Genomic DNA, 16597 nt, shown 5'->3' on the forward strand with positions numbered 1-16597 from the left:
TACATTTAAAATAATCCATATTTCACTCTGCACTATGCCAAAAGGCTCATGGTTTGTTAACTCATTTACTATTTGTTCTCCTTCATCAGCACTGGTTTGCATCTCCCTTGACTTCAACTTCTGCCATGTGTGTTCTGTTTCTGGCTGTCCCATTTATTCATCCTGCAAGGCAACCAATGAGAGTAATACATATTCACAATCTAGAGAAGGAATATTCCACAGCATATCCCTCTTTGTGTCTATTTTACAAAATGAAGATTTAACTTTAGCATAGTAAAAGTATATACAAAAAAACAGTTATCAATAAGAATTACAGTGACAATATCCAAAGACTATTTATATTGTCAAAATTTGAGAAAATATTCTGTTACCTATCTCATTTTGATGAGTTTAAAGTTTTATATCTAATTTACTTTTTATCATAGCTAAAGATTAGTCCCGTAATTCAGAGACCGTGGATTCTGTGTGTTCACGACATGGTTTCTTTTTATATCCTGCCTTCTTCCAGTCTTCACATCTGTTTTTTCTCACCTTTTGTGAAGACTGTAACTGTTCTTAACCTCCAGCTAGGAAGCTTAAATGAATTAGTCCATTTCCTCCAGCCACACATGTGAGAACTGTCCACAGTTAAACTGATCATTCTTGATTTTCTGGTCCATTTTCACCTTTTATTTCTACTTTGTGTTGTTATAAAATAGATTTTTGAATCACACACTATATTTTCATAGTTGTCTTTTATTAAAAATAGATTTTTCATAAAATAATTCTGATCATGGTTTCCCCAGTTCCTCTCAAATTCTTTCCACCTCCTCAACCAATTGAATCAATTCCTTTTCTCTCCCTTTTCAAAAAACAAAGAGGAAACAAAGAAAAGACAAAGGAGACTAGGGAAAAAAACCTAAAGAAACAGAAAAAGGAGCCAAAGAAAGAGCACAAGAAATACCAACAAATACTGAGATTCATACGCATTATCATACACACACACAAGCACACACACACTCACACAAGAACCTTTCTCTTCTATCAGAGTCACGGTGTTTTGTGCTATGGTGAGGTCTTTGATCCACTAGGTGTTAAGTTTTATGCAGTAATGATCTTGAGATTGGGCATTGTGATACACCTACCTTCTTAGAGATATTTTATTATTTATTTATCCTGCATTTTTTAAATCTTTCTGGTTTTTTGATTGTGTTTGTCTTGAATGCATGCATTTGAACTTTAAAACTGTCCTTTCTTTTTCTGTAAAAACTGGTATTAAAAATTTGATGTAAATTTTATTAAATCAGAAGATTTCCTTTTGTAGGATGGGCATTTTTATAACGTTGGTCCATGAGAAAGGAAGATCATTCCATCTTTTGATATATACTTCAATTCCTGTTTTTAATATCTTGAGGTTTTTTTACACAACCACTTTATTAGCTTGGCAAATGTCTTAGGGTTTCTATTTCTGTGAAGAGACACTATAACCATGACAATTCTTATAAAAGTAAGCATATAATTGATTGGCGTATAGTTCATAGGTTCAGTCCATTATCATAATGATGGAACTGGACAACTTGCAGGCAGACCAATAGGTAGAGAATGATCTGAGTGTTCTACATCTTGATATGTGGGAAATAAGAATTGATCTGAGTCATTGTATGTGTCTTGAGCATACCTCAGACTTCAAAACCACCTTCAAATTTACTTGCTTCTTCCAACAAGATCATATCCATTCCAACAAAGACATGCCTCTCACTAGTGCAGCTCACCCTGGGGGACATTTTCTTTCAGATCTCTGCTGCAGGGGGCATGGGGAGCTTTTTTTTCTCCCAACCACCTGGTGAGTTTACATGTGAAATAATCACACTGAAACTGTAGTCATAGAGCCCATTAGCTCTAACATTTTATTGGCTAATTTTTACATCCTAATTTAAACCATTTTTATTAATCTGTGTATTGACACATAACTGTGGCTTACCAGCAAGATCTTAACCAGTGTCTGTCCCAGCATTCAGTTCTGTCTATTACATCTACCTAAGTTTTACCCTATCAAAAGGCCAAGGCAGTTTCTTTATTCAACAACTGAAAGGAACACATAGAAGGACCTCGTACATCATTTCCCCTTTTCTGTTTAAACAAAAAAGAAAGGCTTTCACTTTAACATAGTAAAATTACATATAACAAAACAGTTATCAAGCAAGAATTAGTTACACTATTTAAATCTATTTTATCTTTTTATTATAACAATGAAAAACTACAACTATCTGTCTTTGTTTAATTTCATCAAAGACTCCAGAAGGATATAATATTATCTAAGGAAACAGGAAGTACATTGTAAGCAACTTTCAAAACTCTAGAAATGACAGAGACATCTCACTGCTTAGACAGTCATCCAAAGTTCTTTTGTACCTTGGGCATCCATCTTGAGCCTACAGACCCATAGTATCCAACAGACATTTCCATGAAGCTGGAAATTTTAAAGACAATTCAGTCACTTTATTTGTGTCCTGCAGAATGTCTCACAGACTCTTTCATGAAGAAGGAACCCTGACGAATCATCTCACATTTAGGCAAGTACAGTAGTCATCTCTCTGCTTCATATCTAGTTTATGTATCAGTCTAAGCAAGAGCAGTTTTCCCCAAATGACTATCCAAATCCTTAAGGAGCATCTTCGATGCCCATCTTAATCTTGAAGTAGATCTGTGCTACCAGGAGCAGATGCATCTCATTGTCATGAAAAGCCCTAAGTTATTAAAACATTATAAATGCTATATTCTGTAGTCTTTGAAAGATATGAAGAATGTCTATCTGAAATATATCTATATATCTAGAAAATCTAACTAGTATGACTATAGGTTTGACTATTATCGATGATTATCCATTAACAACCTATAGTTCCTAATTATACAATACATTTTTAAATGAACTACACAATCACAATACCTTAATCAAGAGCAGAAATATACATACAGCATGACTGACCTTAAATTTATATCAAAAAAGCAAAATCCATACCAATACAAATCTCAGAACCCCATTTAAATGTAAAAGAACATTTATAAACAATATTTGAGAATATGGGTGTAGTTTTTTTTTCTCTTTAAACTTCTTCCTGCTATATGGTTGCATTATTAATCAGGTCCTTTATGGTATATCCTGTGTGCTAGGTTTATCTCAGTAAGAAATTGAGTGAAGTAATTTTTTGAGGGTGTTCACAGCAACTTTTCAGGAGGGCATGGTCTATCATACCATATTGATCAAGAAAAAAATCCACAGGGTCTCATCTTCAGTGAAAACAAAAGAAGAACCTCTTTTTCAAAGCACCATATCCTTAGACCCAAATTCTGTAGTCATAATACTTTTATAATATACATGGTTATTTAGCTAACAGCACATACAATGAAAAGTTTCTTTGTACTTAGCTTCTTTACAGTCAAAAAATTCAAAGAAAACAATATAATATACAGAATCCAGAGTCTCTGTAGAGTTTTCATTTTTTGTGGCTTATTTTTCTTTACTTTTTTTAAATCTATGACTATCTGCACAATGTCTCTTTAAAGACTTTACCCTTTTTTAATTATTAACTTTATTTTATGAGTTAGAGGTCACACTTGTGGCACAGCCCTGAAAGCTGGTATTTGAAAACCGCTGCATCTTTTTACTGTTACTGCTGAATTAGGAAAATTTCTCTAGGAGATGCAGCAAGAAGCCAGCAAACAGCAAGAAGTTGTGTTAAACTCTGTATTTGTGTCTAGAATTAATTCTAAAGTCCTGTCAGGTTTGACATGGAGTCAATTTACCTCGCTGGAATGCCAATCTGCTGTAGGGAGTATGGGTTCCTTCGTTTTCTCTCGACTGCCTGGCTAGCTTACACCCGAAATAATCACAAAGAAACTGTATTCATTTAAACACTGCCTGGCCCAAGAGCTCTAACTTTTTATTGGCTAATTTTTACATCTTAATTTAACCCATTTTCACTATTCTGTGTATTACCACATAACTGTGGCTTACCGGCAAGATTTTAAAGAGCGTCCATCCCAGGCAGGAGATCCATGGCATTCTCCATGATAATTCTTCCCAGCATTCAGTTCTGTCTACTCCACCTACCTAAGTTGTGTCCTATTAAAAGGCCAAGGGAATTTCTTTATTCAACCAATGAAAGCGACACATAAGCAGAAGGACCTTCTACATCAGACCGCCACAGTCAGAATTACCCCAAGATATTTTATTTTTTGAGAGTATGTGAAAGATTTTGCTTCCCTGTTTTCTTTCTTAGTCTATTTGTCATTTGTATATAGAAGTACTACTGATAATCATGACTTAATTTTATATTGAGCTACTTTGCAGAACTTGTCAGCATAAAAAGTTTTCTGGTAGAATTTTTAGAGTAATAGAGATGTTTTTGAAAAAGAATGGCACCATTAGGCTCATTTATTTGAATTCTAGGTTGTCAGGGAATGTCACTACTTAAGCAGGATTAGAAGGCTTGGCTTTGTTGGAGGAAGTTTGTCAGTGAGGGTAGACTTTGAAGTTTCAAAAACTCAACTTAGGCCAGTATCTCTCTCTTCCTACTGCCTCTGGATCAAAATGTAAAACTCTGAGTTGCTTTTTCAGCATCATGTCTACTTGTATGCTGCTATTCTATAGCCATGATAAAAATGGACTAAACCTCTCAAACTGTAAGCAAAACCCAACTAAATGTTTTCCTTTGGTCATTGTCTCTTAAAAGTAATAGAACTCTGAGAAAAACAGTCATCTATGAATACGATTCTCTCATTTGAAAATAAAGATATTTTGAAGTTTCTTTCAAATTTGTTTTTTCTTCAGGCATACTGTTGTCTCATTTCTCCAACTGAAATTTGAAATACTATATTGAATATGTATGAAAAGAGTGTATAATGTAGTCTTATATCTTAATTTTGTGGAAATGTTTTGGGTTTCTCTCTGTTCTGGTGCATATTTAGTGTGAGCTTTCTTACTGTAAGTTGTATTATTTTGAGGAATGACTCTTTTGTTTCTAGTCTCTCTAGGAGATATTATGAAGGGTACTAGATTTTAAAAAAACTTTTTATGCCTCTAGGGAGATGGTCATGTGGTATATTCCTCCCTATTTTGTTTATGTGGCAGATGCATTTTTTATTTTTAAATATTGAACTATTCTTTTATCACTGGAATGAAGACTACTTGATCACCATGGATGTTATTTTTGATTTATTCTTTTTTATTTATTCTTAAATGTGACTTCTGAGCATTTTGTTGAATATTTCTGCATCTTTGTTCACAAATAAAATTGGTCTGTAATTCTCTTTCTTTTAGTGTCTTTGTGTGCTTTGTATATCATTGTTACTGTATCCTCATACAAAGAATTAGATAATGTTCATTCTGTTTCTGCTGAGTAATAGTGGCATTATTTCTTGAAAATCTCATATAATTCTTTGCTGTATCTATCATGTCATTAGTTTTCTTTTAGTTTGGAAGCAATTATTTACTTCTTTTTTCTAGGCGCTATTGGTCTCTTTAAGTAGCTTCTCTGATCATAATTTATCTATGATAAGGGTAAATATAGAGATAATTTCTATTTCTTTGAGTTTTCCATTTTGGTGGAGTATGCATTTACTTAAGTATGTCCTTATGATTGTGTGTTTTTCCTGATGTCTGTAGTGATGCTCCCAGTTTGTGCCTAATTTTGTGAATTTGGACATTCTATCTTTGCTGTTTAGTTAATCTGGTTAACGGTTTATCAATTTCATTGACATTTCGCCAAGTATCAGGTCTCCATTTCAATGGTTCTTCTATTGTTTTATTTTATATTTTATATTTCTGCTCAAAGCTTGATTATTTGCCATCCATTAGTTACCTGCTTTACTTCTTCCCTTTTCTTTAGAACTTTCACTTAAGGTTCTGATATGTGATCCCTCTAATTTTAATGTAGGTATTTACTTCAATGAAGTTGTCCCTTAGAAGAACCTCCATCATCCCTCATAATTTTGGAATGTTGTATCTACAGTTTCATTCAGTTCTAGAAAGTTTTTATTACTTAAATTCTCTCTTGAATCACTTCTCATTCAATAGTGCATTGTTCAGTTTCTACGAGTTTATAAACTTTCCGTTGTTCATATTCAGATTTAATCCATAGTTGTCAGAGAGAATACATGGTATTATTTCAATTCTCTTGTATCTGTTGAGGCTTGCTTTATGTCCACCTTTGTAGCCAATTTTGTTTCTCTTATGTACTTATATATTCTTGTGTTTGATGGATAAGTGTATAGAATTGCCTTAGCCTCCTGGTGGCTTTCTACTTTGACAAGTATGTAACATTCTTTCTTATAGCTTCTGTTTAGTTTTGGTTTCAAGACTATTTTGCCAGATATTAAACTGTCTACACCTGCTTGTTTCATGGGTCTATTGGATTAGAATATCTTCTTCCAATTTTTACCCTAAACTGGTGTATATCTTTGATAATATTGTATGTTTCTTGGATGCAGTAGCAGGACTGTTTCTGTTTTTGAATTTAATCTGTTAGTTTATGTTTTTAAAATTGAGAATATTGATGTTGAGAGCTATTAATGAGCTATGTTTATTTATTCTTATGATTCTGTTGTTATGGTATGGGTCCTCCTCCATTTGTATTTGATTATCTGGGTCTTTTTTTTTGGCTTGTTGTGGTTAACATCTTCAGATTGTAGTTTCCTTCTACCATCTTCTGTAGAGCTGAATTTGTAGGTAGATACTGATGAAGTTTGGTTTAATCATGGGATTCTTTTTCTCCATCTATTATGGTTGCAATTTTTCACAGTATAGTAGTCTGTACTGACATCTGTGGTCTCTTAAGAGTTTGAAAAATATTCATCCAGGACTCTTAAGAGTTTGAAAAATATTCATCCAGGCTTTTAGTATCTCCTTTGAAAAATCAGGTGTTTTTCTAATGTGTCTGATCTTAAACAATGTTTACTTGTTTTGCTGTTATTGTTACCTAGCAAATTTTTAATATTCTTTCTTTATTCTGTTAACTTAGTGTGGTGAATATTAGGTGTTGTGGGTTATTTCTTTTCTGTACACTCTATCTGTTGCTTTTTATACTGCTTGTATCTTGACAGACCATTCCCATTTTAAGTTACAGAAATTTTCTACTAGGATTTTGTAGGAGATATTTAATTTCCCATTGACCTGATTGTTTTTCTTCCTAATTTCTATTATTCTTAGTTTTGATGTTTTCATAGTGTCCAAGGTTTTCTGCCTGAATTTTTCTTAGACTTAAATTTTTCTTTGACTTTTGTCTCCATGTGTTCTATTGTATCTTTGATGTCTGGGATTCTCTCTTCCTTGTCTTATAATCTGTTAGTGAGACTAACCTCAGAGGGTTTTCTTTGATTCCCTAAATTTTTCATTTACAGATTTACTTCAGTTTGGGTTGTCTTTAGTGATTCTATTTCTACTTTTATATCTTCAATTATTTTTATAATGACATTTTGTTTGTGGTTTTAGACTTCATTAAGGTATTTATTCTTATCTCCTTTCACATCCTTGAATATATGCATGAAGGCTATTTTGAAGGTTTTTTAAATACTTCTACTATATTGAATTTCTTAAACTCACTGTCATAGGATTGAAAGGTTTTGGTGAAGACATACTATCTTGGCTCTTAATGTTTGTGTGTTTGTGCTAATGATTCAGTGTCTATGTTTGGAATGGGAATAATTCATTGTGTAGATACTCTATTATGTCTTTGTTGAATGAGTATTCCATTCTTTAATTTCTTTTGCACTCTATGGATCTTAACAGTGTGGTGACTGTGGGATGCCTCTGAGTTCCAAGAACATCTGGTAATTGGTGTCCTGGATAAAATTTATGTCTAGGCACTGAGAATAATGTTGATGAATAAATATGGGACACATGTGGCATGAGAGGGTCCTAGAAAAGGAGAAAACCGGGTATATTCAGAGGTTCATCAGAGTCCCTAGAAAATATTCTTTCTGCATTCAAATGTATTCAAAGATATTTTCAACCAAATCTTTTCTATATATAATCACTCCCCTCAGAAAATAGAAGACATGAAAGAAAAATGGTAACTGACATATTCCATATAGACTCTTTAGAACTATGTAGGGATGTCTAAGACAAACACAGATGTATGTATTACCTGAAAAAGTATGGTTACAAGCATTGATTGGATGAAGAGAAGTTAAAAAATTTCAAAATTGGCTCTAGTAACCATGTTTGTGGATACAGGTCACAGGAAAGGTAGTGTTTCATTCTTAGGCACTACTCCAGGAATTTATCTCAGTGTGATTCATTGGTTTCTATAAACTTCTACCAGATATTTAATTCTCCTTATGTGGTGTCACTTCTGTGGAATGATTTCACTGCCTGGAAAATTTATAAATCCTAGAGAATTTATTGAAGTGAAGAAATGGGGTATGTAGGGATTTTGTTTAAAGGTTTATGCAGTGTGTTTTAAACAGAGAAATAAAGACTTAAACAGAAGGAAAGCTTATTAGTAGATAACACATGTAGGGAGATGTTTACATGTGACTCAGGAATGCATCAACTTTCTTGTTTTAGGCAAAAAGTATCTGTGTTCCAGGTACTGACTACAGGATCCAGTGGATAATTGCAAACCCCTTATCCACATGCTGCAAATATTGTACTGTCGTCTAGTATCAAGAGAAGCTGAGTGAAGCACAATTAATAAAAGCTCAGAGTCAGAAATTGGCATTAAACCTGAAGATCTGAAAAAAAAAAGCCAGTTCCTGGCTCTAACTTCAACCTCAATCTGAAAATGGGAATCTTGCCTTCATGAATCTCAGAATGAGACTGTGTATTGAGAGTTGTTTTCTCCAATTTTATAATCCTCTCTGGGGCTTGGATTAAAGGTGTGCACAACCATCATTAAAGGCATGCACCACCCAGTTTCTATGGCAACTAGTGTGCCTACTTTGATCAAAGTTGTATTATATGGCTACTGAGATTAAAGGTATGTGTTCCCATAATCTTATCTGTGAGACTGACCAGTGGGACTGTTTTAGTCTCAGATCTTCAGGCAGGCTTTATTTATTAAAATACAATTGAAATACCACTACAGTATATGAGCATTGAGATTATTTTACTGACATTACATTCTAAAAATTATAATGTTGCAGAAGTCACATATTGATGGCGAACTGCAAGTATCTACAAGCCTCTTGTTGACGGTCACTGTCTACATGCATATCAAGAATTTCCTAGAAATAACATTCAGCCATGTGGATAACTGACAGTTGTCTGTACTGAATAAAGAAAGACATCATGCATCTAGTTGTCTGTATTACTTGCCTTTATTAATTTTTCCATTTCTTTATTCCTTTCTGCTACTTGAATTTAGAATTTTGCTGCAACAAACCATTGATTAAGAGTTCATTTTGGATTTGACTTGGTCATTTTTACTGAGATTGCTACCTCCAAGTTTAGTTGGTCATGGACCATGGAAATTGATGGAAAGGACTATTGTAGGACAAAGACCCTAATACATAGCCAAGAAAAATTGTTTGTGTCCTTGGAACATGTCTTAAACCCTTCTGTGCTTCTTCTCAATCCAAGTTCCCACTCCATCCCCTTCTCTCATTCCGTCCACACACCCTTTCACCCACCCCCATCTGATCCTCAGAGAAGGTAAGGCATGTTGCTTTGGGGGAAGGCCCAGGGCCATCCTTACTATATCTAGGCTGAGTAAGGTATACATCCAAATGGAGTAGGATCCCAAAAAGTCAGTACACACAGTTGGGATAAATCATGGTGCCACTACAAGTGGTCCCTCAGTCTGCCCCAACCATGCAACTATCAACAACATTCAGAGGGACTAGTTTGTTCCTATGCTTGTTCATTCTCAGTCTGGCTGGAGTTGCTAAGCTCCTATTAACTCAGGTAAACTGTTTCAGTGGGTAAACCCATCATGGTCCTGACCTCTGTGCTCATATTCTCACTCCTCCCACTCTTCAGCTGGACATGGGAGCTCAGTCCAGTGCTACGATGTGGGTCTCAGCCTCTGTTAACCATCAGGTGCTCGGTTAAGGTTCTATGATGATATTTAAGATAATCATCAGTCCGATTACAGGGCAAGTCAAGATCAGACCCCCCTATCCTCTATTACTTAGGGTCTTAGGCAGGGTCATCCTTGTGGATTCCTGGAAAATTCTCTAGAGCCAGGTTTCTGCTAACCCTTTAATGGGTCCTTCAATCAAGATAGCTCTCTCTTTACTCTCATCTCTGTCCTTCCTCCATCTTGACTATCCCTTTCCCTCAAGTTCTCCTCAACCCTCCCCTTTTTTCTCCTCTTTCCCTCCTACCTTCACTTCTTCCTCCCCTACACACATACATGCTCCCAATTTTGTCAGGTGATCTTGTCTGTTTCCAATTTCCAGGTGGGCCTTTATATGTTTTTCTTTGGGTTTACCTTATTACTTAGCTTCTCTAGGATCATGAACTATAGGATCAGTGTCATTTGTTTACAGCCTGTATCCATTTATGAGTAAGTACATATAATATTCATCTTTTGAGGTCTAAGTTACCTCACTCAGGATAGTGTTTTCTAATTCCATCCATTTGCATGCAAAATTCAAGATGCCATTGTTTTTTTACTGCTGAGTAGTATTCTAATGTGAAAATGTACCACATTTTCTTTATCCATTCTTGGGTTAAGGGACATCTATGATGGTTCAATGTTCTGGCTATTACAAATAATGCTAGTAACATAGCTAAACAAATGTTTTTGTAGTATGATTGAGCATCTTTTTGGTATATGCCCAAGAGTGGCATTGCTGGATTCTGAGGTAACCTAGATTATGCTTGAACTCATTGAACTCTCCATAGCCCTCCTCTATTGTCTGATATTTCTTGTTTTCCTTGTTCTACAAATTTCTTTTTTTCATTAAGGTGGTGGGAAGATCAGTTAACCTCAAATCAGTGCCTAAATTTGGGCTGAAACACCTTACAGCCATAAATATCATCATTTTTTTGCACATTCCTGGGTTTGAGATCACAAATCTCATTAGTCATCTTGCAGCATAAGTCATTATTTCAAACATACTAGAATTTTCCAATGACAGAAAGCACAGCAATAAAATTTTCTTCCTTTTCTATATGTTTTTAGTTTTAACTTGCTCTAAAATTTATGTAAAACATTACTCTCAATCTGAATCTACTCTTGAGTCTATGCTTAATTTGTTCATTTCTTCAGTGTAAAGTCTCGATTCCCCATTGTGTCTCAATAGAGAGATGTATAATTGTGATATAGCAACCAACAACAGAAATATGCTTAATATCTTCAATGACTTCCATGATTTCTAGTTTCAAATCTGAAATGGAGACTTATTAGCCTTTGTCTGTAGGTTTACTTCTGTTCATACTGGTCTTAGCAAGATTTGTCATTTCTTTCATGACTCTCTCTCATGATTTCCATATTTTCCCATTTGGCAGCCTTCCCGGCCAGGACTGAGACTAGCTGATGGTCATGCTTCTGGCTTCCAAGTTCCTGTACCAGAGAAGGAACAGTTTTAGAACAGAAAGAATCTGGGCTTCATGGTTCTGTTTCTTTCTCACATGGTCAGTGATACTGAATGTCTCTACTGGACCACTATCTTCTCTTACATGAGTACATGGGGTTGTACAACCATGAGGGCATGGGTTGTAGATAGCCCAAAAATACAAATTGGATTCAAATTAATGCTTCATAAATATTTCATTTGATAAATTATTTACTCTACCCAATCCTGTTTCTTCTCCTCATGAACCAGCTCATTCATTACCACAGAGCAGGGTAGTCCTGGGAATAAGGGAGTACACAGCATGTGCTCATGTCCTTTTATTTTCTGTTGCAGGAGCACTAGTGGTGATTTCCTAAGCATGGATTCCAACATCTCAACATGGGAGACTACCATCACAGCACCAAATGGAAGCATCCACTCTTATTATTCACATTGTTACATCATGGACCAAGCCACGATTTATCTTTCCCTCATCTTTGCCATGGTTGGGATAGCAGGAAATGCCATAGTGATGTGGATTCTGGGCTTCCAAATTCACAGGAATGCCTTCTCTGTGTATATCCTCAACCTGGCTGTGGCTGACTTTCTCTTCCTGAGTTTTCTATTTGTACATTGCCTTTTTGATGTCATTCCCATCTTCTCCTTCATTTCCTTCAGCATCTATTTATTTGATTTTGTTTTGCAAAAATTTGCTTATCTTTCTGGCCTGAGCATTCTCAGTGCCATTAGTGTTGAGCGCTGCCTGTCTGTTTTGTGGCCCGTTTGGTATCGCTGCCGACGCTCAAGGCTCACATCAGCTGTCACATGTGCCTTGCTTTGGGCTCTGTCCCTGCTCTTGAGTCTCCTATATGGGGAGGCATGTGGCTTACTTCTTAACAGCATTTCATTTTTGTCATGTAAGACATTAAATTATATCTCAGATTATTGGTCAATTGTTTTATTTGTGGTTCTCTGTGGGTCCAGCCTCACCTTGCTGGTGAGGATATTTTGTGGCACACAGAGGATCCCTGTGACCAGGCTGTGTGTGATCATTGTACTCACAGTGCTGTTCTTTCTGATCTTTGGTCTCCCCTTGGGCATCAACTTTCTTTTCTACCAATTGTTTGAACAAATGGATTATGTTGAAATGTGTGATCTTCATGTGACAGTACTTCTATCCTGTGTTAACAGCTGTGCCAACCCCATCATTTACTTCTTCATTGGCTCCATCAGGCACCGCAGGTCCCAGCAGAAGTCTCTGAAGCTGTTTCTTCAGAGAGCCTTGCAGGACACTCCTGAGGAGGAAGGTGGAGAGAGGGCCTGTTCAAGAGAGACTGAAGAACATGAAACACTGTAGTGCATCGGCTGAGAGATGCTCTGATGAGACAGAAGCAGTTTTGAGAGAGAAATTTTTTCCCATATGTGTGGTTATTTTCTCAACCAAGTTCAGTTTGTCACCTGACTTCAATCAGTTTTTAAAATGAACAACCTTTTGTGTGGAAGTTGAGTGACCCAAAACTTGTTATGCAAGCACTGACTGCAGCATTTCTGAAGCTTTCTTACACAAGGCCTCAACAAGTTCATTTAAGGGGGCTCCCTATAAGTGCTCTGGGTGTATGGAATGCCTCCGCTGATAAGAAATCCCTGCTTCATCATAAGGCATAAAAAGTGCAGACATGGTTTGCATTTCTTATGCAATGAAATTTATAGCAGTTAAATAATTGCTATAGTTTATTAAACTTTTTTCACAGCATTTTTCATTGTTTCAGCAGTTAAACAGATATACCTTACAATGCCAGTTCTTATTAATGTCTTCAGGTTTTGAAGAATCTTTGTACCTGTAATCTTTCTTACACAAATTTTTAGTAAACAAGTATACATTTTCAAGAAAAGTCTGTCTTAAATCTCTTCTCAACAAGTGGTTTCCTTGCCTTCGAATTCACTGTATCTTTCTTTTTCTCCATTGAAAGAGTCTTGAAAATGAATTCTAGACACAAAATACAGAGTTTAACACAACTTCTTTCTGTTTATTGACTGCATGACGCAGCTCCTTTAAGAAAGGCTTTTAAAATTGGCGGTTCTGAAATGCTGGCTTTCTGGGTCTTGCTGCCACTGCAAACTCTGGCTCTTTCAGGTGACAGAGCATTTGAATGGAGTTTGTGAGCAGTGTGGAGCAACTTGGTTGATGAAAATGTTGGCCAGCTTTGTTCCTGGAAGTGGGGCTGTGGACGCAGTTCAGAGTCACAAGTGGCTGTACCATACTGGACTGTGCAGAGTGAGCAGGAAGTACCATATATACCATAGTAAGAGCACTCTTAAGTTTTAGACTGAGCTGTCAAAAAGTCAGTACCGGATATGCTATACTAAAGGCGCTGCTTAAGTTTTAAAATGTGCTTAGTTTTTAAAAAGTGTTCCTGGATTTTAAAGAATTAAAGATATGTAATAAGGACAAATACAGATGAGTCGTAGTGGTGGATAAGTGTACATAAGCATGGAAGAGTATTGAGAGTCATAAAATAAGTTTATCTTTTAAAAACGGGTAAAGTCTTTAAAGAGACAGAGTACAGACAGTCATAGATTAAAATGAGTAAAGAAAAATAAGTCATATAAACATGGAAAATTCATAGAGAGTCTGAATTATGTATATGGTTGTGTTATCTTTGAATTTTTGCCCTTGAAGGAGCTAAGCACAGAGAGACATTTCACTCTATGAATTGCTTAGTTAAACCAACGTAAAGGTATCTTGATTCCAAAATTTGAGTCTAAGGATATGTTCCTTTGAAAAAGGGTTCTTCTTTTGGTTCCATAGGAGATGAGAACCTTTGAATTGCTTAGAGACCAATATGGTTTGTTGGAACAAGACCCCCTGAAAGGTTGCTGTAAACACCCCCATAAAGAAAATATTTTGCCTAATAAACAGCAGGAAGCAGTTTGGAGAAACTATACCCATAATCCCAAATATTATCTATAAATGTTTGTTTACATTTAAAAGGGATATGTTATAGAGATTTACATTGGTATGCATCTTGGTTTATTGATACAAATTTAAGGTCAATTTTGTTATATGTATATTTTTGCTCTTGATTAAAGTATAGTGTTTGTGAAGTTCTTTTAAAAATGTAAAGTATTGTTAAGAAATATAGGATAATAGATAATAATCTATAATAGTCAAAGTTGTAGTCATGTTAGTTAGATTTTCTAGATGTATAGAGATATATTTCAGTTAAATAAGTATTTTTTAAATCTTTCAGAGATCTTCAGAATATGGCATTTAAAATGTTTAAGAACTTAAGACTTTCCATGACAGTGAGGTACATCTTCTCCTGGCAGCACCAAGCTAATTCAAAAGGATGATGGGCATCAAATAGTCTCCTTATGTAGTTTGCCAGCCATTTGGCAAGAAACTACTCTTGCCTGTACTGCTTAACTGGACATGCAGGACCCATAGAGAAATGAGTGCTGAATTTGCTTAGAGGTGAGATGGTTCTCTGGGATTCCTGCTTCATGAAAGACTCTGTGAGACATTCTGCAGGATACAGAAAAAAAGTGACCAGCAAACTGCCAATATACGCAGAACTGTCTTTCACATTTTCTGCTTTGTGGAAAAGTCTGCTATACACTTTGGGCCTGTAGACTGAAGATTGATGCCTCAACAGTACAGAAGAACTTTGGGTGACTGTCCAGACAGGAGATGTCTCTGACAATTCGAGAGTTTTTGAACTTGCTTACAATGCACTTCCTGTTTACTTCAATATTACATCATTTTGTAGTATTTGCTGGAGTTGAAGAACAGATAGCTATAGTTTTCCCTAGCTATTTTAAAAGATAAAGTAGATATAAATATTGTAACTATAATTTCTGCCTGATAACTGTTTTGTTATCTGTAATTTTACTATATTAAACTTAAAGCCTTCCTTTTTATTTAAATGGCAAAAAGAGGTGATGTGAGAGTCCCTTCTGTGTGCTTTGGTTTTCATTAATGAATAAAAAAACTGCCTTGGCCTGTTAATAGGGCAGAAATTAGATAGGCATGGAAGACAGAACTGAACACTGGGAGGAAGAAGGCAGAGTCAGAGAGATGCCATGGAGCCGCCAGAGTCAGAATTGCCAAATATTTGCCAGTAAGCCACAGTCATCTGACAATATACAGAGTAATAGAAATGGGTTAAATTAATGTAAGAGTTAGCCAATAAGAAGCTAGCGCTAATGGGCCAAGTAGTGTTTTAATTAATATAGTTTCTGTGTGGTTATTTTGTTTCTGGATGACTGGGACAAGTGGTCTGCTGCTACAAATACAGTTTCCATGATTTTGTAGACTTTTGTAATTTGTAAACTTTAACTTTACACGGTGGTCTGATAAAATTCATGAGGTTGTTTTTGTGTCTGTTGAGATTTGCTTTATGACTTAGTATGTTGTAAATATTAGAGAAGGTTCCATGAAGAGTTGAGAAGAAGGTATTTTTTATGTTTGTGTGAAATGATGTGTAGATATGTGCTAAGTCCATTTGAGTCGAAACATCTGTTATTTCCCTTTTTTCACTACTAAGTTTCTGTCTGGCAGACCTGTCCATTGGTGAGAATAGGGTGTTAAAGCTGGCATCTGTTAGTGTATGTGGTTTGATGTTTGATTTAATCTATAGTAAAGTTATTTTTACAAATATCAGTGCCCTTATACCTCGGGAATAGTTGTTCAGAATTCAGACATCATTTTTATAGAATTTTACTGTGATGAATATAAAATGTCCGTCTCTATCTCTTCTGATTAATTTTTAGTTTGAATTCTATTTTGTTAGATATTTAGGATAACTGCACCATTTTGCTCCTGAGGTGTTTTTTTTTTGAAAATCTTTTCATAACACAGTACTCTGATATAATATCTGTCTTTGAAGCTGAGGTTTGTTTATTGTATGCAGCAGGAGGAAGGATCCTGCTTTCATATCCATTCTGCAAAGACAAGGACAGAACCCTGCCCTACCCCTATATGCTCTCCTTACCACCTCTATAGTTTTTACCATTGTGAATGAACTTGTTATTTCTCTTCAAGAGGTTTCTCCTTTTCAAGAGATTTCTCCTTTTCAGACAAAATTTTTATTAATTTTGATGTCCATAGTTTTTC

General features: G+C 35.5%; 1 protein-coding gene across 1 annotated transcript; it reads left to right on the plus strand.

Annotated features, from left to right (window-relative positions):
- Positions 1-11853: 11853 nt before the first annotated feature.
- Positions 11854-13929, plus strand: LOC148118203 (mas-related G protein-coupled receptor member B2-like). The gene has a single exon (XM_087901298.1). It carries the CDS (start codon positions 11861-11863, stop codon positions 12836-12838), a length of 978 nt encoding a protein of 325 aa, XP_087757424.1. The 5' UTR covers positions 11854-11860; the 3' UTR covers positions 12839-13929.
- The last annotated feature ends 2668 nt before the right edge of the window (positions 13930-16597 follow it).

Source organism: Myodes glareolus, chromosome 24 (assembly GCF_982192425.1).
Source record: "Myodes glareolus chromosome 24, mMyoGla1.1, whole genome shotgun sequence".
NCBI classification, from domain to species: Eukaryota; Metazoa; Chordata; class Mammalia; order Rodentia; family Cricetidae; genus Myodes; species Myodes glareolus.

Bases quoted from the DNA above. Each gene is read 5' to 3' on its own strand.
- LOC148118203 (XM_087901298.1), top strand. From the start codon at position 11,861: ATGGATTCCAACATCTCAACATGGGAGACTACCATCACAGCACCAAAT.